Genomic DNA, 26495 nt, shown 5'->3' on the forward strand with positions numbered 1-26495 from the left:
TTGTTTGCTATGTTCTAGGTACAGTTTTGTAAGGTTTCAATATGTATTTAAGGAATGAGGAATCATTCTTTGGGTATTATGAGGTGATAATTTTGGTTGGGGCGTGGTCAAATCCAATAAAGCCCGAAGGGCCGACCGAAATTATCACCTTATAATATTTAAAGAATAATTCCTTATTACTTATATTTATATAATTTTAAACCATCGTACGATTAAATATATTAATATAAATAAGCAAACCCCGCCGGCGCCTCAATTTGGCGTCATTTGAAGTTATGGGTTTTTTAGTACAAAATCGATACGTAGTGTTAACACAGGGAAAGACACTGGAAAATGTAACACAACACATATTAGAAAACATGTATTATTACTGTAATTTCAGCAAAAGGGGGTTTAAGCTTTTGTCATAAACAGCCTGTTTGTAGTAATCCTCGGGAAAATGTTTGGATTCTATCTATGGTTTCAGGACCTGAATGTTTAACTGTGGTGACCTTGATAATAATTTGGTTCTTCCTCTTACCATTTGACCCTAATGATCTGAATATAATATGTTCAACCAAAAGCCTATTGGGTGAAAAAAAAATCAAGACTAGAGTATAATATATTCAAATCAAGACTAGAGTATAATATATTCAACCAAAAGCCTATTGGGTGAAAAAAATCAAGACTAACTATTTTTATGGTAACCTCATCTTTGACCCCTGATCTTGATAACCAGTTTGATCATCCTATCAAATTTGGAATAACCTTGATGCCAAGGTCAAGGTCAAAATTCATCACTCATCAGATGTGATTCTGAGAGAAACCAACCTTAATCCCTCATTTGGACTCAGAAGTATGTGAAGGTCATTTAAGTCAGCAAACCTAAAAGAGGCATGTCTATGTCAATTCAAATCAAAGTTCTTTATTGTAAGTGCACTTTGCACTTTGAGACATTGGTATACATGCATTAACAATTGACAAAGCGTTAAATTCTTTGACTCTGGGTTTTCCAGAGTTTAAGATTTATGCATCTTATCAAGGGCTCTACGTATAAATGTACGCCAAGCCTTCTTATCTTCCTCGTACCATCAACCACTGCACCAACAGACCACCAAATGGTTGTTGTCAGATTTCTATAACGCATGATCATACAAGAATTCACTCTCGTCTGGGTCTCAGTATATGCATCTTATCAACAGCAACTAGAATCCTAGATGCAAGCCATACCATCTTGATACCATTCCTTCCCATCATAACACTTCAAATTTTATATCCAGTAAACCCTGGTCAAAAGATATGTACGTGACCAAGGGCTAGAAAGGTCATCAGATCATCATTAGCTGCAATAATGTAGCACTCCCGTTTTTTGTTTTTTTTTACCTCACGTTTTCTTACCCCCCCCCCCCCCCCCAAAAAATGAGAGAGGGCTACATGATTGCAGTAATGTGCAATCCTAATATAAAGATATTGTCACGCAAAAATTTGAAATTGAGTGTCATACACGTAAGGGACTCTCTCTCTCTCTCTCTCTCTCTCTCTCTCTCTCTCTCTCTCTCTCTCTCTCTCTCTCTCTCTCTCTCTCTCTCTCTCTTTCCCTCTCTCTTCTCTCTCTCTCTCTCTCTCTCTCTCTCTCTCTCTCTCTTTCTCTCGTTGTTGTTGTTTTTAGGTTGTTGTTTTTTGTTGTTTTTTTGTTTGTTTTTTTTGGGGGGGGGGGGGTTAGGCGTTATTCTTAATGAAAATAGGAGTTTAATTTAAGGACATTGAATAAAATAGAGTTTTTTTTAAATATTTTAACAAAACAGCATTTTAAAAAAGTTACTGCGAATAGTTTCTTCATAAAACATCTGTACATGTATATATATTCAGCGTAACGTTGCAATATGTACAATGTACATGTAGTTTTAGGGGGAGAGGGGAAGGGGTATTGTCCCTAATGATTATTCCTTTTGATATAAACTACGTGTATGTACATTATTAATTTTTTTTTAAAACTTGCATGGTTCCGTAAAAGTTTCCCACGGACAAAAATATTTCTGCATTTGAAACGTCTGCCTTTTCAATATGCTGTGATTTGTTGCATTGTCTATCTGTATGATTTCTCCGAAAACATTTCTCCACGGAGGACATGCTACATTGAGAGTTACCAAGCATTGCAATAATAATGGGCGTGCCAACATTGAAATAACTTTAACAAAGCATAGTTTATTACATACTATGTCTCAGGTTCTGAAATTCAATGGTCTACTACATTACTGTTTTTTTATGCGAGTAAGCATGTACAAAGATTCTCCCCGATTCATTAACTCGGAACATTAATGACTTAACAGCCTTTCTTGTTGATATTAGATTATTTTTATAGCTATGTTTGAAGAGAAAATAGTGAATTTTCATTGTTTATTGTATCATGTTTTTAAGTTGCGAGTCATGCGCGCGTTACTTTGTAGAAACTTAGCGTTATACCACGTGACGGCTTCCCCAGGTGTGAACGTTCTAGACTTTACATTAGCTTTTACCGTTCCTTCGACGCCTGCCGGGAAAATAATATACTCAGCGAAACAAACTATAACTCCGCATTTATTTTAACTCCGTTTCCATGACGATAGAATATTACAACACATTGAAGATAATGAATAAAAAGTAAAAGAGAAGTGTAATCATTAGTTATAAGCAAGCAATACTTCTGACTGGTAATAGAAGCCTGGTTCCGTCTCCACTTCTGACGTTTGTAGAAACGTAGAATGAATCTCTTTAAAATGATGTAATTTGTCGTCATAACTTCCGCTTGTCTGTTCTCTTGACATGGGAAACTTGTTCTTGCAGAGATCTGGAAAATCATTTTTTCACAAAAGTTCCTTATTCTAAAATAATATTGTACATCATAAAAATTACCTTGGCATGTGCTATAAAGAGGTTAATAGCACCTGAATTTACAATATTTTATACAAAATTGACTTTATGTTCTGTTAAATTATGTTAAAAATACATGTACATTTCACCCAATTTGTTAACGCACCTTTTATTTTATCCTTAGTCATTTAGAATTATTTACAATCCTCAACCATATGTCGGTATGAAGTTTATTTTCATATATTGTTTGTTTATCTGTAAGTCTGTTTTGTTTGCCTAATTGGAGAAAAGTGAAGACAAAATTACGAACTAAAACTAACAACTGTGGGTCTGGTTTGAAAACTTTTTTTGAAAGATTTGACATGTGCATATAGTAATTAAGGACGTTTAAATGTTGTCCAAAAAATGCAAAAGGTGCGCAGGATTTGTGGTTCGTACATAAGATTCATTCACATTTGCTAATGATGGAAAGATAATTTCCTTCTGTTTAACAGATGGGAGTCTTAAGGGATGATAAGTGACGGTTTTTCAGGTAATTGTGAATGATTGAAGATAAGAACTATATGCCCCCGTGTATACCGCACGCCCTCCTTGTTAAGGGGGCAATGATGTACTAGTTGGGCTCTTGACGTGACATTTATAATCACTTTTTAGTGAACGGCTTCAGCATCCAGTATAGTACAGCACCCTTTTGAACCTCAACGATAATTAAATAATTCAATTCGCCTCTGTTTCTCCCATTCTTATTTTTGTTAAGCGCAGGGGTGAGTATTAGCCAGTTTGTTTTGGAAATTCTTTGTGTGAACAACATTCAGTTTATTTTGGAACGATTTCCCGTAAATTTTTATAAAAACATTTACGCTGATTAAACCTTACTGACATTGAACCATATCGGATGAAGCAGAAAGCCGGGCTGTGTTGTAAATGTTTAGAAACTTTAATTAGTACTCGCAATTTCTAAGAGAATATGAGTGTCAGAATATTATGCTTATAGTTTTAATGCAACGTTATCTTGGCACGCGTCTGGCGTATCAGTTCACCAACAACAGACATCGCATTGTGTGTTGTTTTTTTCCCGTTCACGGTACCTTCTGTGCAGTTACAGAGAAAAAACCGAGTCTGCTTCCTACGAGTGTAAATAAACTTTAGAAAGAAGCGAAGAAATTCGAAAAAAAAGTTATAAGGCTTCAACAACTGACGATTCGCCAAGATTTCCCTTATCAAATATTTTCTATTTTTGATAGATAAGTTTTAAAGACGTATCTTCGGTGCGTTTGATTGTGAGTTGTGAAGAATACGGCGCTGGTGTCTGAGATTCATTCATTGGGCCGCTGCCATCCCGGGATTGTGAACCCGTTTCATCTCGATCGTGAAATCGAATAGACCCTGCCCCGGTATACATGTAGGAAGGATTGGAAAATGCATTGGAAGATAAGACTGGAGATGTAGTGTCTTAGCCTTTTGATATTTGTTTTGCCTTTTTACCTTTTGGACCAATTTTCACCATGTCGTATAGACGCTATTCCAGAGACTTAGGTAGTTCGGTAAGTATTGACTCTCATTTCCATTACATTGTAATAGCCAAAAGTATCATTCGATTGAAAGGATTTGATAAACGTACAATTCATCTATAAATTTAACCATTGCCCCATCATCAACTTTTCGGGAAGTTGATTTTTTTGTACTTTCAAGATATAAGGAAGAATATATAAACGAAAGCATGTTTTATTGGTAAGATATAAAATTAAGGAGAATCGATGATATCGAAGAGAAGGATGATTCTGTAAACACTAACGACAGCTGACGCTAATTACGGGTTGCCGCCATTATGATGCATCTATGTCTGTAGAAGATGCAGCTTAGACATGCAGCCATTGTATAAAAACACTTTTACAAGAACTACATGTGATCTCGGAGTTTGTCAGATGATAACCATCTTTAAAGCACAAAACATCGTATGAATGGTCTCTTTGTGTTTAAACATGCTTTTATTTGACGTGTACCAAAAACTTGTCACAGGGTCTCTCAAGGTTCCTGTTCTAAGAATAGAGCTGTATACAGGATTCTTACGTAAGCGATGCAGTTATCACTACTTTGACTAATCTCTGTATCTTTGTTGCTGGGTGGAGAAAGTTCCCCTCAGGTACTCAAACAACTATTGCTCATGCATATAGCAAAGTGGGGTCCCACTTGATCAAGATTACCACTTCGAAAACATACGAAACTGAAAAGAGGTACCCTTGTTAACTATTAGAAAAAGATCTAGAAGAGAAAGTGTTCGAATTATTAACTGTTTCCAGATGTCATGACCTGCAGCTGATGAAGAGAGGGTTGGGAGTGAGGGACCGGTATTATCCGGCATGCACCACACGATGGGGGTGATCTCCTGTCGATGAGGTGATTAATTGACACCGTGTTGTGCACGGCAGATAACGAATTCATAATGAACGGCTTCTCTCCTTTGTATTTTGTCTTGCACACAAATTACTAATTGGGTTTCTCGGTCGTAATTGCATCAAGATTATTTTCTTTGTCTATAATGCATCTAATCAGTAGGTCTATGCAAAAAAAAGATTCTATTTTAACACTACAGCGCATCCCTCACTTTACAAAACCATCTGTTTCATCTGAAGGGACAAGAGGTGAAACTACCAGTTTTTGGAACTACTTTTATATCCCGGAAAATTGGCATTGCCAAAGCAGACTACTATTAAATCCATTTTCTTATCAATTTTAAGAGCGTTCGTCTTGAAACGATTTCTTATGAAGGCAAGCGGTTATATAGTTGTGTTGATCTTTCTCCATCAAGTCTTTAGGTTGCCGACGGGCTTTTATTTCTATGTAAACTCAATTAACAGACAAAACTAAACCAAAATATTGAGACATTTTATGACAAAACAAAATATGTTGAAGGCGAGCAAGCTGGATTTCCACATCTGTATCATTTTTCTTGGAAGCCAGGTTAATTTCGTAAAAATTAACCGATCTTTTACACTCACTTATCAGTTTCTAGGCGTTGAAGACTTTCTTTCAAAACTGATGAAAATATTTTTTTCTTTTTGCATTGGAATACATGAAAAGTTTGATAGGGAAAAAAATGCATTTTTGTAATACACAAATTATATTTTGTGGGTTATCTAAGTGTTAATGACGACATTTGTCAACTGATATACACTGGATTATTTAAGCAGGCTGGATGGTAAACAAATCAACAATCAGATCTACCTAAAACTTTAAGATACGATTTGCTAAGCTATAAACTATTTAGTAAAGAAAAAAGTCCATGCATTTTACCTTTTGAATTTGGGTATTTTGCTATAATTATTATAGAGGTCTTCTTCTAAAGGAGATCAATACAGTCTAAAATGGTCATTACCATTGAACTCTCTTAATTTATACGTGTGTATAAAAATTAAAAACATTTCGTGACAATATGATACAAATATTGTACATTTTTCAGAGTCTTAGTCTATGAGAATTCTATAAGTCGATGTATAGTCCAATACATTTCACCAATACTTATTTTAATATAAATCTCTTACAGTCGCTATAAAATGACCATTATAAGTAGTAAGGAATCATTCTCTGAGTGTTATGATGTGATCAAATATGGTCGAGGGTGGTCAAATCTATCATAAAAAGTCATATTTGTTCACACCGACCGTATTTGATCACATCATAATACTGAAAGAATGATTCCTTATTTCTTAAAAAATATGTTCTGTGAATACTTGTAGATAGTAATATTACTATTTGTAAGCAACTATAAACAGATACCAGAAGTTTTAAGAAATGTGTGTCGTTTGTGCTGGTGTGTTATTTTGGTCTTAGTAGAGGTTTAGTCGTACCATGCTGAATTTTATACACTTGCGTTATTACTGTGAATAATTAAAGATATCAACATTTTGCATTTGACGACATATGAGTATTTTGGAATTGCCATTTCACATAGTTCAAACAATCCATATTGGTTGACATGATCTCTCCATCTTTTTTAAAGGAAGGAAAATTCACACAATGAATATGAATGACAGTTTTATTTACGAATATTGTCTAAACTGAAACCTCAAGAAGTCACAACTATGGGTTTTTCATATTAAAAGAGAAACATCAGGTGTCTCATGATACCTATATTAAAATGTAGTTATTCACTATTTATAGTATATATGTTTGGTCTGTCAAGCTATCAAAAATTCAAAATAATTACTAAAATTTGAGAACTTTTGTCGATGAAAAAATTATATATAATTTTAGCTTGATCCAGTAATGTATCAGAGGAACTCTACAAGTATAATTATGTCCTGAGTGCTTTCGGCTGACGTCTGCGGCCTTTTATTATACATAACCAAACTTGCACTATCCATAATGGAAAATAAGCTACTTTCAAAAGCTTTTTAGAATTCTTTTACCTTGCAGTAGCCAGTGTATTATATTATTGTAACTTTTTAATATAATTAATTTAATTGTAATATGTGATGTGTCCTTGTGCAAAAAGGAGTGAGGTTGCGAAAACTCAATAACAGTAGCAATCAAAATCAAAACTTTTCAGAAAATCCTTTCGTACTCTTGCTTGTTAAAAAAAAACAGTTTGTCAATGATAGACCTGTTTTGGGAGTTGGCATCAGAGAGATTTTATTTTTCAGTTTCATCTTTAATAATAAATACACCAAGGCTTACTATGAAGAAGCTATGTACAACTATAATCTTATTCTCCTTGTTGATTTCCGGTTAAACTTTTCGTGAATAAATTCACGTACACTAAAAGTGATCCCCATACCTTTTGACAGGTCTGTGATTTAACTAAAAAAATCTAGTGGAATCCATGAGAAATTGAGAATAAATTATAACGTCGTAGCAGGATTTGAATTCTTTGTTTGCAATTAATGTGGTTTTTAAATTGGTTATCCAGTAATCTTTTTTTTAACTCAAACGTGTAGCTTTATTTACCGAAGAAAAATTCAAAAGTCGTGTATCTTTTACATGTTTTGTCACTTGAACAAATCGCGCCGTCAATTTCTGACACACGCGGTATAATTACAAATGCATTGCACACTTAGTCGAATCATCAGCCGATCAGCTGATTCTGACGAAAAGTGCGTCACCGTCTGTCTGTCGATAAACTCGGCGAACTTCTAATACAAACAGAAACATATGTAGAGAACAATCCTCCCACGATATTTTATTTTACAATAAAGTGGTGAAGGAAAACACAAAACATCTCTCTCTCTCTCTCTCTCTCTCTCTCTCTCTCTCTCTCTCTCTCTCTCTTAGTAGAATGTTTTTGATTACATATATCTATATCCTGCACCAAAAACTCAAGCGGCAGTTAAGTTTAATGATCCTGAGTCAATATGATGGATAGAGAAAACACGAAGAACGAAACAACCTGCAACCCCCCTCTCCCTCTCCCTCTCTCTCTCTCTCTCTCTCTCTGTAGGCTCCAAGAGTATCTGGATATCGTGAAAACTTGCATGTAGTTTAAAGGGGATAATCAGTATCAACTTTGATGTACAATGTAGGCCTATCTAAGCGCATTTGTAATCTAAATCTATGAGTGACGTCAACATATCTATTTCTAGTTCGTACCCACATCTTCAACGTTGCAGATATTATGTTGCTGTTGGAATTTGCATAATGCCAAGAAAATTAAAGCAAGACATTTACCTAGATGAGTTGATATTCATCGAATTAAAGAACCAAAGCAGAATACTTAAAAGATGAAAAAATGTGATTAATAGTTCCTTCTGAATTATCGAAGAGATTTGGCAACATACCCTTCTCATTTCAACTTTCAAAATTGAAGTTGCCCTTCAAAGCCTCCTTCAGAATCTTTATCTATTTTATTTAGGCACTTGCCGTTACCATTTCATTTCTAGGCCACTGTGTGATTTATAACGAAAGATTGTAACAAGTACATGTTAAAACTGTATAACCATATGTACATCCGTGGGGGTAAATATTATACAAAATCATGTTATTCGTTTATCATGCACGGATCTAGAGGGGTCCGTCCAGAACCCCCCCCCCCCCCCGGAAAACTTCTTTTAGTCACATTGTTAAATCTTAGACATCCCTTCGACAAACAAAATCATCCCTTTGACTACCCTTTAAATATTTTCTCGATTCACGCATTTTTCTTATACTTGTAGTGACTGCGGTAATTAAAAAGTTAGGTTAATGTCTGAAATGAGATTTTATTTGTTTCAAAATGTGTGATCAAGGTCATATTGGCAGATGGTTCGATGAAAACTATAACTGACTGAACAGAAAGTTGAGTTGGCAAGCAGTCAAAGATCTCAGCGCGAGAGTGTTTGATTGTAAGCACGTGTATCATAGGTTTGCAACGAAACAGTTCACGAAAGACAATCCGGGAAAATAAAGTACAATTCAGTCGTTTCACTTTACTGCATAATGTTAAGACAAAGTTTACTGTCGATTAAAAAAAATATTAAACTTAAAATTATTATTGGTGGCATTCAAGTAAAATACAGAGGGAATCGAACTCTTTAACGGCCAATATAGGACAGGTTACTATTAAGAAATCATGAATTAATTTTCAGACTGAATTGTAGACGAGGAGGTTAAATGAATATAAAAATGGTCTCGTTTGTCTTTTGATTTCACGAAAGGTAAAAAAATACAGAAGTTTAGAGAAAAAAAATCTTCCATACTTCCACAATTTTGTAAGTATGTTAGTTTTTGATGCCCCCTCCCCAATGAAGCAATATTGTTGGTTTAACCCTAATGCCTTTCTATTCTAATCTGTTGCTTTAGAACGGGGAGGGCAACGTCTCACCTTGAGGTGTAAACATGCAGGCGATCGACCCCCGAGGCATCGACACAGAACCCTCATATCTCGCCATTAAATAATCGGGCTTTCCATGTTTTTCCACAAAACTTAGCTAAAAGTTGTTTATTATTTTAGATTTTATTAATTTCCCCTACTACCAAAGTACTTTAAAACAGTTGTCAACATAATTCAAGTTTACAAAAGAGGAATATTCATTTTTCAATTCTCTACTCTGGGGTACTCGTATCTAAAAAAAACGTTTGGCCTAGGTGCTTAAGATCTTCTTATTTTTTTATTTTTTCATATGACATTGTATGTAAGTCATATGGCAAAAAAGCTTTTGTCAGAAGAGATTGCTTTATTTTTCATTTTAATGTGTTCAAATGAATCTTGGTTATATTACCACAATCTCCATAATAAATTAATTTTGAATCGAGACACTTATTAAACTCAGTCCGTCGAATTATCCACATAAGTGCGTAATTATAAACAGCCGCCTTCTTAGAAAATAAACAGTCAAACCCTACATTGACAAACAGATTGGTGAAATCCTTCAATGATGATTCTGTAAAATTTGGCCTGACTCACAGTAATTAAACGTTACCACTTGTTCTTTGTTTACCGATTCCACATGATAAATCCTGCAACTATCTCGATCCTCAGTCTTTGTAGCATATCATTGCTGTAACATCTTCTGTACATTGCAATCTACATTCCAACCCCCAAGTGACGAGCATTCACAAGGAATACTTTTGATAGTGAGTGGTGGGTAATCATGTATCCCCCTACACCAAAAAAAACTCCAAACAGATGAAATCCAATTTACCATGTACCAAAAGTGCAGAATTTAATTAAAGGAAAATGTAAACGAAAGACACAAACAGACAGAAAAATAGTATTGAGTTCTAATGCTTTGAAAACAAGGAACAGTAACCCGAGCATTTTTCAAGAGCCTTTGGAAAAGAACCAGAATGTTTTCATAATGAATCAAACAAATAAACAAAGGATGAAGAGGCATCGTCTCAGATCAGTAGATAAGCGATTTTCGCGGCATGGGGTATGACATAATCTCTATGAGCATAACGGAACCATATGCATGTGCAGATAATCGTAGACAGCTAGAAAAAATATCATTTATCATATTCAATGAGATTAAGAAAAAGCGAAATTAAGTGAATTTCATTTCCCGTAAAATCTAATCACTGACAGAGAATATTTTCTCTTCTGCCGGGGTTTCGGCATCTGCAAGTGAAAGCAAAAACACAAATATACCTGGCTTTATAGCACCACGTGACGTATCGGGATCTTTTGCCAGAATCTGGCTCCGTTACTATGGAGTAAGGTAGATATGATGTCCCTAGGAATTAATTCCGACAACCTCATCCCGATGAATATTCCCTGACATCAGATATTAACCACTTTCATTGCAACCCTCCGGCATAACTTTGTGAGATTTTGAGGACTCTATTTTTTCGTTTTAGCCGTCATTTGACCGGGGATATGGCAGTATATCCAGCGGAAGAAGTCATGGATCTGTAAGTTCTATTCTATCGCATACTATATATATTTTCCTCTGAACCATTTTTTTAACTCTAGAGAATTTTTGCATCATGAATAGGAAACAACACTAATGTTTAATGGTAATTTGGACAAGCTGGCGTTCTCAACAGATGTTTAAAACATATGTAAAATGTAAAAATGTCTATTTTGTTGTTTACAATGTTTAACGGTTGAAATTACACGATGTTTTGCAACCGGCGCGTGCGTCTGGATCTATATTAAAAGCATGCTTGCACAGGAATCAACGTCAGTTTTGTTTAATGATCACACAGACTGAAATTCAATTTTCAACGGATAAGTTTGAGCATAATATGAAAGCCGTAGAATACGGAAATAAACAACAACAAACAATCCTGTGGAAATCGTGAAACAAATAGCAAATTGTAACAAACAGCTGGTTTTCTGACAGAGTTTAACAGAAAATCTTTGATGGCACGTGTTATCTATTTCCACAAGGACGGGAGCCAGAATCTGTTTAGAACACTTTTCCTTACTCTTACAGATTATCAGATATTTTCTAAGATGTAAATAAGGTGTTAGATGACAAATCAAGTGTGTTTCTGACAACAGTATGCGATACCATCCCATGTCATTATCAGCCAATAATATCCATGTTTCCACATGCAGATTTGTAGTAAATGGTAAATTCAGGTTCTATTCTTAAAAACACCACAGAACTTTGGTTGTGGTTTTTTTAATAACGCTCTAAGCGATTCTGATTCAGTGTTCCTTTTTTAAAACTTTATACATCGTTTTCAGGAAACTTGGTTCTATGGTAGATGCAGGTTTTATTCATATTAAGAAACCCGCATGAATCTCACTGCCTGCCTTTTTATTAAAGTTCTGACTTGTTCTGACTCAATTTACCCTTTTTAACTTCATACATCGTTTCGAGGGAACTGTTTAGGATTTAATTATTCCTAATTATAGAACTGATAGGTATATTGGCAGGGGTGGATATGGTCCGTGTTATCTGTAATAGCATTTCGCTTGTTTACGTTCTGAAGCAATATTCTTGATCACCACCTTTTGATGAATACCATCAAGCTACTGTTCAGACGAAAGACAGGTCCCGCTTTCTGATCGCTAACAGAGAACAGAGAGGCTTCATACTATTACCTGCACGAAGACGCGCCTAGCCTTTTTCTGAAGAATCCCTCTTCTAGCTCCAATCATCTTGTCAAACCAAATTGCACACACACACGTGCTTCCAATTCATTTAAACAGTTATTTTCCTCCGTCTGCGTTGTTTTGCATGTTTACTTTCGCATTCTTCATTTTCCATTTGCAAAACTGTGAAATTGTTCGATGCAGTGCGCAGTTGTAGAGATCGTTCCTAGGGATAAGCTCGTTCGTACAGGTATGGTTTTGTTTCATTTTATTTCACAAACCGGCATTTATTTATCATCTATCTAGAAAACATTATAATTTGGTTATACATTGTATTACATTTATAAAAGTTTTTTAAATTTATTTTTCTATCAATTTTTAATATTTTTCGATGGACAATTTAGAATAAATTTTTTTTTATTTAAAATATTGTTTTCAAAAATCCAATTTCAAAACTACTTATATGAATTAGAAGCGCAAAAGGGTTACAAGTATATATTGCTAGTATATTAAGATTGTTTTTAGATTGAAAATATTTTGCAGTCGGTAGGGTTCTTCTATTAGAGGAAAGGTTCACTAGCTCCGGTCAAGATTAGTGCATCCAATGAGGGGTGTTATATTTTGTAGAACATCGTTTAGAGCGAATGATGATAATATGGGTACCTGCAGTTGCTCTTACCTTGAACCCAAACAAAGCAAAAACATGATAGCCTTGTCTTTTTTATGTACAAAACTAAAGTCAAGTACAATATATTGTGCCAAGTTCTAGAACCGAAAAACCGGTGCTTATTTTTTGCAGGAGACGCGAATTTAAGGAGACAGTTCTTTCGATCTAAACTTTAGCGTTAAAAAGTGGGTTATAGCAACTGTGATAAACTCATATCACGGGTTTCTTGCCGCCTTGTCATGTAGACGATTGATTGTGATATACGGTTAATGGGAATCTGTTACATTACCGAGGGTGTAACCTGCAGTTTGTCTGATAGAGAGGATCCCAAACCCGATCAGATCACAAGATAAGGCCGCTAATGTTGCTACTAAGTCATCCTTCGAACAAGACTATGTTGTCTTGGCGTCTCGGTATGAACCAATCTTTTCACCCTCAATTTATATACCTATGTAAACTAGAAAACGGATCCGTATGTAAGTTACCTTTTTCATGTTTTACTGTCTCGTAGATCACATGCAAGGATGTATAATGGGGTCTTAATCACTGCAATAGTACTGAAGAGAAATTAGATCGAATCCCTAACTTGTAACTGCTTCAGAATAATATATTTTGATGAACTATATATATATATATATATATATATATATATATATATATATATATATATATATATATATATATATATATATATTTATATATGTATATATATATATATAATAAAAGAAAAAAAGCAACACTAACTGCAAAACATAAGCGCTTTCATTGTTAAAAATCTTCAGACGTTTTACAGTCGTTAAAACTATGACGTAATTACGTTACCTAGTGATAACGTCAAAAATAATACTATGACGTCATAATGCTTATTGAAGGAAACAATCATAGAATAAAGTTATATAGCCTTATATACAGTAAAACAAAATCACAGACGATGAAACAGTCTATATCAAACTATTTAACGAAGGTTTTAGTGACTTTATAAAATGTTTTTCTTTTTCCCTTCGTTCAATTGCATTGTCAGTATACAGTTTATAAAACGGAAAAACTGAAAATTGTCCGTGGCCACAAATATCAAGATGTTCACTAAGTTTAATTTTTCTGTACTCGGGTTGATTGACGTGTTGTTTGTGTATACGAATACGGGTGCGTAGGGTTGTTCCAGTTTCTCCTATATAGAATTCGTTGCATCCGCTACACGTAATGTTGTATATAACATTTTTAGAGGCACAAGACATGTTCGCATTAACAATAAAGTCCTTGTCCCCGAACTTGAACGATTTCCCGACTTTAATGTATTGGCAAGTTCCACAGCGGGGATCGTTACACTTGCTGACAGAATAAGATTGACGTTGAAAAGAAGACTTGCAAAGTATCCTTCGGAGATTCCTGGGTTGTCTTTTACTGTTGATGAAGTTATATTTTTTCAGCACTTCGGACATTTTTTCATCAGTTTGTAGAATGTTGTTAAGTTGACGTACGACTGGAATAATATTAATATCATTCGGATTATGCGTAGTTACGAGTGGTAATATCTTTAAATCAGAGGTGTTATTTTCAGGAGGATTAATAAGATTTTCCCTGTTCAGTGCTAATGCCTGTTTGATACCATCGTCTATGATTCCTACTGGATAACATTGTTTTATCAAGTTTTATCTGGAACGAGAGCGACGCCAATTTAACAGTCTTTTTAGACATTGTAAATAATCTGGATCCAAACATTAACTTTACGCTAGATGAAAGTGCGATCTGTGTTCCATTTTTGGATGTGCTCATTTCTAAATGCGGGGAAAATATAACCACCGACATGTATTACAAACCAACAGATACCCATCAGTACCTTCATTTCAGCTCTTGCCATCCGGGCCATACTAAACGCGCAATTCCTTACAACTTAGCAAGGCGAGTATGTACCATAGTTAGCGACAACGAAAAAAGAAATGAGCGTTTACATGAATTGAAAGCAAGCTTGATAAAACAATGTTATCCAGTAGGAATCATAGACGATGGTATCAAACAGGCATTAGCACTGAACAGGGAAAATCTTATTAATCCTCCTGAAAATAACACCTCTGATTTAAAGATATTACCACTCGTAACTACGCATAATCCGAATGATATTAATATTATTCCAGTCGTACGTCAACTTAACAACATTCTACAAACTGATGAAAAAATGTCCGAAGTGCTGAAAAAATATAACTTCATCAACAGTAAAAGACAACCCAGGAATCTCCGAAGGATACTTTGCAAGTCTTCTTTTCAACGTCAATCTTATTCTGTCAGCAAGTGTAACGATCCCCGCTGTGGAACTTGCCAATACATTAAAGTCGGGAAATCGTTCAAGTTCGGGGACAAGGACTTTATTGTTAATGCGAACATGTCTTGTGCCTCTAAAAATGTTATATACAACATTACGTGTAGCGGATGCAACGAATTCTATATAGGAGAAACTGGAACAACCCTACGCACCCGTATTCGTATACACAAACAACACGTCAATCAACCCGAGTACAGAAAAATTAAACTTAGTGAACATCTTGATATTTGTGGCCACGGACAATTTTCAGTTTTTCCGTTTTATAAACTGTATACTGACAATGCAATTGAACGAAGGGAAAAAGAAAAACATTTTATAAAGTCACTAAAACCTTCGTTAAATAGTTTGATATAGACTGTTTCATCGTCTGTGATTTTGTTTTACTGTATATAAGGCTATATAACTTTATTCTATGATTGTTTCCTTCAATAAGCATTATGACGTCATAGTATTATTGTTGACGTTATCACTAGGTAACGTAATTACGTCATAGTTTTAACGACTGTAAAACGTCTGAAGATTTTTAACAATGAAAGCGCTTATGTTTTGCAGTTAGTGTTGCTTTTTTTCTTTTATTATATTTTTACCGGACACTGAGAAAATTCTTTTGTGATTTGGATATATATATATATATATATATATATATATATATATATATATATATATATATATATATATATATATATATGTTGACGAAAGTAATAATCTTCAATTGAGAAAAGAAAAATACGTGTTTTCATTACGCAGTCGTAAAATCTTGGGTGGAACAAATTTCGCTAATCATCAAATCACGAAAGTGAAAATGCTTGACTCCCTCTGTTCTTCCGGTCATAATTCAGTGGTGTTGGCAGGATCAAGATATTGAATTGGTCATCTGGAAAATAATAAACTATTATTAACTACTTCTGTATACTGGAAATAGAACAGCTATAGGGCCTACAGTTTGCAGTCGGTATCAAACATCGTGCTTAATGATAATGATAATTAGAATAGAGAGTGAACCTGGCTGATCTCCATTTGCTTTCATCCCTTTTCTTAATCATCACAAACTTGTTTCTAACTTGTTTTTAATTTAATTTTGGCGGATTCGATAACCCGTCATACCTTTAGGATGATTCTTCAATTAATATTATCTAGGTTAGTTAAAACTTGGTATATTAATCTTAGACAAATACGAAACTCCACCAAGGATGTGCTTATAGAAACAAAATATCGCTCCGTGAATGTGAAGCAATCGCTTTTCAAGGCGAGATGGTCAAATTCTAGTTTATGTTTGGGTCTGGAATTCTGTGTCTTTATCTCAATTCAAGATAAAAAAGAATGCTTCAAATGATTTCCAGGCGGTGGTCAGTATAATATTGCACTTAGAGCATTAGCTTTTATGCTGACTCCAGACCTTACAAATTCAAAAGGATTTATAATCAACTATCAGTAGTGAAAGCCTAAAGTACAATTAAAGGATACTCTCCGTTTCATTTTCATGTTATAAAACGAGTACGGAATGGTATATTTTTTCAATCATCATTTAAATATGAATTCAAGTGGAGCTAAAATTTCTCAGCTTTACGCACGAAAGTTAAACAATCATCAGAAACATTTAACAATAATCTATAGTGATGAGTGTTACTCAGTGGGAATGAGACTTTCGTCGTTCTGTTGATGAGAGACACAGGTGAAAGGGAGATAAAAAATAAAGCATCTTTCCGGTCATTTCAGAAAATTAAGGAGCGTTCTAACATCAATCACTACAAGATATGCAAAACCGGAACAAATCTTTCTCTGAAAAAGTAAACAACCCTTTTCTCCTTCGCAAGCTCAGTATTTTCAGGTTTTTGGCAGCGCTGCGAGTGTTCGGTTGCAATTCTTATAACAGGATCTTTATTACTTTGTTAAATTTAGTTTTGCAATTTATGTTTACTGTCCATTCTCCTTTTTCAGACTTATGATAACATGGGAACAAGTAAAGGTTATAGTCCAACCAGTAAATTTGGAGCTGGAAGTAGCAACTATCTAAGTCCATCGTACGGGTCTTCATCCAAAAACTACTCCTCATCAAATTACCAGCCATCTAATCGATATTCATACGGTGGATCTAGTCCATACAGTAGCAGCAATAAATTTTCATCATACGGCGGAGGAAGTAGCGGGCTGTACAGTCCTGTGAAGGACAGAATTCAGCGTTTCTCAACAGGAGAAAACCGCTCCTCAAGACAAGACATGTATTCACCTCTCAGTAGCAATCGTGCCCCTTCAGTAGGAAGGGACGTTTCATACGGATATGATAAGCATTCCGCCAGAAGTGCAAGCTCAGATCCATATGCTAATAGGTCTGGCTATCTCTCAGACTATGGAGGAAGCACAAGATCTTTTGGATCGTACGACAACTCTTCATTACGTTCAGGACGGAGTTATGGAGGGGCCAGCAGAGAAAGTTCTCCCGTGAGTAACAGGTCGTCGAGGTATGAGTACAGTGGTAGTGCCTCGCCGTCTTATTCTACGTACACTTCTGAAGCTTCACCGCCTGTATCAAGAAAATATGAAAGACAACAGGCAAGACCATCCGAGACTGAATACGATCCATACGAGCGCCGACGCTCGCGTGATTATGGTATTCCCCCTCCACCTCGTAAAGAAATGATTTCTTCCGAAAGTGATACAGACGACAGTGCGCCAGAAGCTGAAAAAGATGGTGTTAAAGGACGATATCTTATTTCCCGCGGGACATCGCCAATTCCAGAAGGTGGAACTCGACGCGAAATCAAACAGTATAAACGTGGGAAATCAAACAGTATCGCAAAGACCAAACGCATTCGACCTTTAAGTCGTGAACTTAGACGAGATGGTCGTTATAGGGGTCGACCATCAACAAATGTGGTGGACTGTTCCACTCAAACCCTCGAGCCCCCATCTCCAAGACGGAGTCGCCGTGGTTCTATGGGTAGTAACGCTGGAAGTGGCGGCGTGGATATGCGCGAAAAGGCAGCTCTTGCAGCTTTAGCAATGATGGAAGATGGAGGAGGAGGAACAGGAGCCGGTGAAGCATTCTACAAGTACAGAGACAAGTTTTCGAATCCCATGCCACCTGGTTATAGCGATGACGGCAACAAATCAAAAAGGTACGGCTATCGCGATAGTGAACCTGCAGTTGCAGACGTACCGGGAGAAAAGTCTTGGAGAAAGGCAGTTTATGGTGATGTCGAAACTCCAAAATCTTCCGTGGCTGATTCTGAAGATGAAGGCCCAGTTCGCAGAAGAAGAAGAGCTCCAAGAACAAGCACTCCTAAATCACCTAACGAAATCGACATGGAAGACACACGAAGTTCTCGCTACAGACAAAAAGATATAGATAGAGACCCAAGACCGGATTATCATCGCTCTTCTTCAAGAGACAGTATTCTTGATGAAACACCCAGACGAAAACGACATAGTAGTCGAGAGCTGCTAGATGACCCAGTGGAGCCTGCAATTATTGTTCATTCTCCAGTAGACCCACAACCTCCAGTGCAACGTCGTAGACGACACGGAAGTAGGGAGCTACTGGATGATCCAGTTGATGCAGACGCTCCTTTAACACCAGAAAACCTTTCTCTCCGGGACAGTATTGAAAAGGTTCAGCAATGGAAACAACAACTTCCTTTGCAAGATCCTTTCTCGGGTGAAGTCAATCCTGTCCCAAGTGGTCCAGTTCGAAAATTAGAAGCTGGTTTCCCGAGAAGTGATTCGGGTGAGTACTTCTCCGCGCATGATTATCCTCCCTCAAAATCCTCTAAACACTCTGAAAGGGACCTTTCAAGTCGCGATGTGTCACCTGATCGAATGCGTGGTAGGCGTTCAATGCGTGAACCGTCACCAACGCGTGATGAGTCCCCGCCGTCTAGAAGGGGCAGGCGTGGAAGACTGCGAAGTGACCGGGATGATAATGTATTCGCAAATGACAGTGGACAGGACTACAGGATACCAAACAAAAGCTATCGAAAATCAAACTTGAACAGATCGCTTGATTTGGATGACGATGCCGATGGAGATTCTAACTTAAGAGCGGCGAGAAGCGATTCAAGGGGTTTGAATCCGCCTGCCCAAGGTAATCGAAAATCGGGCAGTTCTTCCGATGCATTTTCCAGAGATGATTCTCCTAATCGTCGCCACTCTCGACAGTCATCTTACGAGAGTCGACGAATAAGAAGAGAAGGTTCGAGAGAAGACGCCCTGGATGACAGAAAGCAACGTCGGGATGGACACCAGAGTGATCGTGGTCAGCACAGTGATAGTTCCCATTATGGGTTCAATCGCGAAGACTCGCCTAATAGGTTTCAATTTGTAAACAGGCGACAAAAAAGTAGACATAATTCACGTGAAGACAATCTGGACGACCGGAAGCCTTACAGTAGACAGGGCTCTCACGACGACGTCTTAGATGACCGGGGAACGGCGTATAATCGACCTAAGAGTCTAGGTGTGTCTAATGAAAGCCTGGCTCATATGAGCAATTCATCGTCCATCCCTTCTATGAACTCAGTAGTACCAGATGATGGAAATCTACGCAAAACAACTTCGACCTCCTCGGTCATGTCCAACGAAACAAGAGCAACCCCTTCACCAAGGTCACCCAATAATTCAGGTATGCAGAAAGGTATGAAAAACGATTCAGGGTTACCTGACCTTGTCTCGGGTTCTAATGAAGCAAATAGTCAACAGTCAAGCCGAAAGCCACCACAACAGGCAAAGCGAACGAAAAGTGGTTTCATTGGAACAAATATGGATATTGACAATTTGTTAAACTCTGACGATGAAGACTCAAAACTGGGTAAAAATGTTTATAAAGCAGACGGTAAAAATGTTAGGAAATCCCAAAACCTGATGGATGCACCAGTTCCTGATCATCCACACCCTATACAGCCTAAGTCGTCAGGTAATTTTACGTCATACGCTAGAAGTGATGACGTCGACAAAATATTACTTTGGATCCTCTGCGTAATATAAAGAAAACACACACTCAAAAGGTCCCTTCAAAAACGAAACTGTTCACAATTTTTTGGTATCCCTTAATCTAATTGTAATAACCACGACAAATTGCTTTTTCTGTAGATAGTAGTTCCTCACATCCTCACAACAAAGTTTATATCTTGGAGACGACTTCACTTGCCTGACAGCTGGCTGCTTACATTTTATTTCTGTTTTGTTTTATAATTTTGTGGCACGTTTTATTTTGTTTTTGTTTGTTGGTTTTTTTTTATTTATGTTTTTTTTTTTTTAATTTTCCAATATGCATATAATTTTTCCACCGACTTCAGTTTCTTGACCTGCATGGTTCCAGATTATTTTGTCACATTGCCCATCTTTGTCATAACTCTGCTATCTCCACTGATCTGCGCATTATGAGTAATGACGGTTACTGCTCTCTCTTGTTTGTTGTGCATCAACACTAAACAACTTAGACAGACAAGTTGTCGCAGCAGACAGAGAAACATTGGTGTATCTATTTCGCTTTGTGGGTAGCTCGGGACTAGTCACTGTGCTTCAACCGCATTCATTTTAAGTATGCCACATCGCTTTTTTCATCAATAGATTGTAGTTTTCGCGGAATGGCTTGACTGTTGTCTTGAAATATGTTAAGTGGCTGCGTGTGTTGTAGTTATTTTAGTAATAAATTCATTCTTAGTTTCTTGGGAGAATGTTTTAACTGATCACATAAAAATCCTATTTTATAGAGGAGAAACTCGTGGATATTGAAGAACCGAAAACTGTTCAGAACTTAGGGGCTCCCCCTCCGAGTTCTACAGAGTCCACGATGTCTCCCCAGAGAACTCGGGGCCTGCCGTCGGCAGCGGCCCAGCAAATGGCCAACATTCTAAAAAACAACAAAGGGTCGGTCACCATCAACGACATTCTGAATCTCTGTTTCAAGCCGCCACAGCCGAAGGTTATCCGGGTACCTGGAGTTACAAATCCGGAGGATGAGCTTCACTTCCGGGGATTCTCGTCAGCCAATCAGCTGCTGGAATACCTAGGTGTCGATACTCAGAAGGTAGGGGACTATGAAATGGTTTTTCTAAAATTCTAAATGAATACTAGTATGCTTGCAAAATTTACAGCTGCTCTGTTTTCTATTTGAACTAGTAAAAGGGTGATAATCTACCGGTAAAAACAAAATTCTTACCCTAGCATAGGCCTTGAACTTTTTATGTGCATAGGATGGATCCTTACTTTTAACCCCCTCCATCATCACCACCCTCCCCCCTCCAAAAAAAAAAGAGAAGAAGATGAATCTTTCAGAATTTTTTTTTGTTTTTTGTTAAGTCAAGTATACTTTAGTATGAATATAAGGTTTAATTAACTCAGTTACCAGGAAAATGAAACAGGTTGCGTAGGCTATTTTCGTGTATTTGATATTACGGTTAAAAAATCATGATTGGCAGTGATTTAAAATACAAAAAATTTAAATCTATATCGAAAAAAAAACTTAGTTTTTTTATTGTTGACAATTTATTCATCATTTAAATACATGTACATACATATTTATTACGTACAAGCATTTAAACATTGAATAAAGGGCGATTGATACAGTAGTTAAAGATTTACATGAATAAGAATAAAAGTATTTATATGCGCTTTTTAAATATTTTACATATAAATACCCCCCCCCCCCCCCCGAAAAAAAAATGATTTGGTCGACCTAGCATGTTCTTTAGTTCTTTATAAAAACATCAATCGATAACTTAATTCGTCTTTTTATATATTATAACTTTTTTTTATTGAAGAATTCAGCTACCATTTTGTATTTCATATTTACATGTACAAGCTCGCTAATTTTTAACACAGTCAGTACAGTATAAGTATATTCAGGCACGTAGCATCAGGGGGGGCCAGGGGGGGGGGCCTGGCCCCCCCACTTTTTCTCGCAGCAACAAATTTTTTAAAATTTACATATAAAGAATTGGAATATCATTGAGTTGGCCCCCCCACTTTTTTTGGGAGTATGTAAAAAATTGATATAAAAATAAGGAAATAAGGAGTGAAATTGAAGTTATATACTACGCTTGCCCCCCCCCCCCCCCCCCCCCCGGATTAGGATTTTGAAGATTTTGGTTTGGAAAAGTTTAAATTTCCTTTTTTTTTTTTTTTTTTTTTTTTTTTTTTGCTTGTCAAGATTTTTTGGATGAGTCTGGCCCCCCACTTTCAAAAACGATGCTACGTGCCTGATATTTACATTTGTTTTCCCTTGGACTGAAATGTCACATTTTCATTGGTTTAAACATAGCACGTGATTGCCTCATATATCTCTATGAGAAATAATATTAGGCAATATGGCCGTCATTGGTCGACGCTTCGCTTACTCATTTCGACATTTCATAGTATTTAATACATAAACCGCATGCCGTAAGTTCTTAAAGTATTTGGAGTAGTTGCCCTTTGAAATTCTTTAAAATTAGAGTAGTTGCCCTTAGAATATTGACGTCACATTGTTTTGTCTGGAGCAGAACAAAATAGCAGCGTCGAAATGTGCTCAAATCTCTGCAGAGGAAAGGGAGAAAACATTTTAAATTGAATAGCAACAAAACATTGTAAGTAAACATGGGTGAAGCAAGGATTTTTAAAGAGTATTTGAAAGGTGAGATTGAAAATTTTGAAGAGTTTAAATGAGTTAAATTGGACGAGATGTTAGGCATCTTGTACATGGCTTTATCGCTATTTGTGAATATATATGTCGCTTGACAGTCCTCGGGAAAACAAAACACTTATTAGGTTAGTTACTGACTCACTACGGAAATATATTGGGTTGATCAATCTCATAGACGGCTCGGCTTCGCCTCGCCATCTATGAGATTGATCAACCCAATATATTTCCGTAGTGAGTCAGTAACTAACCTAATAAGTAATAGTGATAGTTACATATATAAACATGTGTACTGTGTTAAACAAATATTAACAAATATAAATAGTGGCAATGTTATAAAGTGTTTTTAAAAGGTTACTAAGGCACAACAAAACACGATTTTTTTTTCGAGACAGTAAGATTACTGTTTATGAACAATGTATATTATAAAAAGGTAGCTAAGGCGAGATAACTCTGTTATCTTAGACTGCTAAACTGATGCAGCACTATATTTTTAAAACAGTTGTATTTAAATATTATCAGTATTAGAAAAGGAATTAACACTCAGTGTATGGTACAATAGCAAATTGTTCTCATTTATTTTATCAACTAGGCCTATATTAGCATATGTACCGCCCCCCCCCCCCCAAAAAAAAATCAGCAATTTAATTTAATTTCGTTGATACAATTGCCCATTAACATTGCAGGGAAAGTCGGTTTATATAAACTCGGCAAAATGCCTTTCATCGTTTATTTACAATAGCATACACTACTCAAAGAACCACGCTGTTAGTAGTGCAGGAAAGTTGTTTAAATTTCGCACCTGTAGGCGCCGCGTAAGAATACGCAGGTCAAAGGTCAATATATTGGAGATCAGTAATCATATCAAAAAATATGGCGACCTTCGCGAGTCGAGTACAGTATTTGGACGATACCGATCCTTTTTCAAGTACTAATTTTCCAGAACCGACTCGTCCACCAACTTTTACATTCCATGTTAATGTTCCTTTGGTTAATCAAATTGGCGGTGTTCATAGACTTCTCGAAGCGCCTCACAAAGTAAGTAAGATTTTTTCATGTGATCGCACAAGCGTTGTGAAGTGTAAACAAACGCAGACGTCTATTGAGTAATATTATATAAATTTATTTACATCTCATCATTTTGTCTTATTTTGTTTTATGTTTAATGGGAAAAATTAAAGAATCACTTGACAATTTCTATACTTTTATTATTCAGCATAAATTCGATATTTTTCACTGTTCAATGATTTTCATTGAAATGTTTTCATTCATCAAATTAACAATGATGAACCCATCGTGAGGTCAATATTTTAATTTCGCGTCTATAAGTATGTCTGTTTTTAAGATTTCTTATTGTGTTATTTGTTGATGCATAGATAAAAGGTGATGATAATCAAACAGCGAAATGTGGACAAGAAGTACGTTTGAGCGTAAATCTATTTTTGTGCACTGCGTTATGCTTATTACGTAAGAAAATATACAGACACCATAATAACTTTAAATGAGTGACAATTAAATATTCATACCATATGTTACTTAAGAAACTGAAATTTTGTTATGATTCAATGTTATTTCAGCTTTTATAGAATGTCTGTGGCTTAGCCTGTCTGGTTTTTCTTTGATTTGAGCTACTGATATTGTCATTAAGACCTGTCAGATGTCCATTGCCTTAGGATTTATTTTTTTTCTTGCTTTTAATGAATTCCAAGTAAAGTTGCATAAAAACGTATAGGATTGATTTTTATCTTCACATATTTCCTAAAGGCAGTTTATGGATTTTACATACCTGTAAAGTAATAAATGGATAAAATGATAACTAAACCATTTTAGTTATGGTATGAAAAATTGATTATTTCAATATGTGTTGTTTTGTTGTCTATTTACTTTACAAAATAAAAACAGAGCAATGTATGTGTATTGACAGCTTGAAGACTGTGCCCTACAAATATACAGATATCACAATGGAACTCAGGGAGATTATGGTACATATTTGGACTTGGAATCCACCATAGATGAACAACAAGAAGAGCTTGAGGGATTCCAAGACCAGTAAGTTTACTGTTAGAGTTTGACCATTCATACATCTTACAAACCCAAGAGTCATATCATTTGCTTATGATAGAAAGATGATTTAGAATGTAGTAAAAGAGAGCCCCTTTATGTGTGGTTATCAGAAATTTTTGCTACAGAAGATGGTATGAATTTTTTCTGCATAATCAAAAAAGATCTACCTGTATTACAATCTTTATACAAATACAATATAATTTTTTTACATTTATGAAGTTTTTATTCCCCATATATTAATGCATTACTTTAAATAACAGTAACATGCATTTACATATTCTACATTGGGAGGTCCTGCAAGGTCGCAAGGTCCCAATTAAGTTGTAGATAACACTGCTATTTTGGGGGAAAGCTTTTGGGAATAAGGTAGAATGATTGGAGTCCTTGCCAAAGTTTGATTTCAAGATATTCAACATCTGAAATTTCCTTGATTGTAACCAATGCATCAGGAGCTAAAGTTAATTATGAGTTTGGGGTCATTGACTTAGAAAGTTTGGGGTTTTCTAAGTCTGGTGTGCTTCCGATAAAAGTTTATTTTTGAAAGCATTCTATTAAAAGAAAAAGAAAGCTAGCCTATCATAAAAATTTCAACGACCTCAAAATAACAATTGCTTGAAATCTTTATTTGCTCACCTTTTGGATGTGAAATTACGTCACTGCAATGAAGGGTCTGAACGGATTGAAAATAGGTGTTACAGATACAGTAAATTTAGAAATTAGGATTTAAAGAAGTCGGGAATAATAAACACAGTAAATATAGCGTGACAGCTTTACAATGAAATGGTTTTACAAAGCACCCAGTTTATCTCTGGAACAAAACAAGAAGGGTTAGTGCCAAGTCGTAAAAATTGGTTTACCCCAAGGAACATCTATTGAGTTTCAGTGCTATTATGTGGTCATACTTTTGTTGAGGTATTCTAATTACACAGCTACACATTGTTCAAATTTGTTACATTGTTACTTTCTTAGATTCTTGATAACATACGAGTAACAACAGATGGGACAGTCATAAATTGTCTTTGTATCTGCCTCAATTTACCTGTTCTTTACCTATATCTAAAGCATTCTTAACTTTAAATGATTGTGGTTAATTTATGAACCCTTCAAGTATCGGATATTGACTCTTCATATTTCAAACTTTAATAATTTGATAACTGCATATATTGATAAAATGTATCCTCTATCGCATACATTATAATGAGCACAAAAACACTCGAAAGCTGTCAAGTACTCTCTTCCTTGATAATTCAACCATTCAAGATGTCATTGTAATATCAGTAGATAACTCGGAAGTATGAAGTGCCATTCATCTCACTACTGCAGTATGCGAGTCTCAATGCGATGCTGCTGCATGTTTTGTTGATGAAACATGTTTGTGGTCACCTGATTTGAAGGTGACGTTTCTCCCGCGGAGGATGTGACAAGAGGAGATGGCGAGGGATCTGAAGTGCTGAGTGTGCTTGACTTGGCGCTGGCAGAGCATCAAGGACACTGCATTCAATTAGTGCCACATGCATAAGCAAGGGGGTTCACCAAGAACACC

At 36.0% G+C, this 26495-nt stretch overlaps 1 protein-coding gene across 25 annotated transcripts in view; it reads left to right on the forward strand.

Annotated features, from left to right (window-relative positions):
• Window positions 1-3848: 3848 nt before the first annotated feature.
• The window catches only part of LOC105331928 (FH1/FH2 domain-containing protein 3), a 50614-nt gene continuing 27967 nt past the window's right edge, over window positions 3849-26495 (forward strand). For 6 of the 25 annotated variants that reach the window (XR_010711824.1, XR_010711823.1, XM_066078561.1 and 3 more), the window contains exons 1-5: window positions 3853-4373; window positions 11101-11154; window positions 17212-20182; window positions 20982-21298; window positions 24813-24937. Coding sequence is in view for 20 of the 25 variants with exons in the window: in XM_066078561.1 (XP_065934633.1) it covers window positions 4335-4373; window positions 11101-11154; window positions 17212-20182; window positions 20982-21298; window positions 24813-24937 (3506 nt within the window). In the remaining 5 variants the exon portion in view is untranslated. Of the gene's footprint in view, window positions 4374-10942; window positions 10962-11100; window positions 11155-12386; window positions 12540-17012; window positions 17061-17211; window positions 20183-20981; window positions 21299-24812; window positions 24938-26495 lie in introns of those variants that run through there. The other 19 variants (XR_010711825.1, XR_010711826.1, XM_066078564.1 and 16 more) reach the window with 14 other exon arrangements.

The sequence above is a fragment of the Magallana gigas genome, chromosome 3, assembly GCF_963853765.1.
Source record: "Magallana gigas chromosome 3, xbMagGiga1.1, whole genome shotgun sequence".
Lineage (NCBI taxonomy): Eukaryota > Metazoa > Mollusca > Bivalvia > Ostreida > Ostreidae > Magallana > Magallana gigas.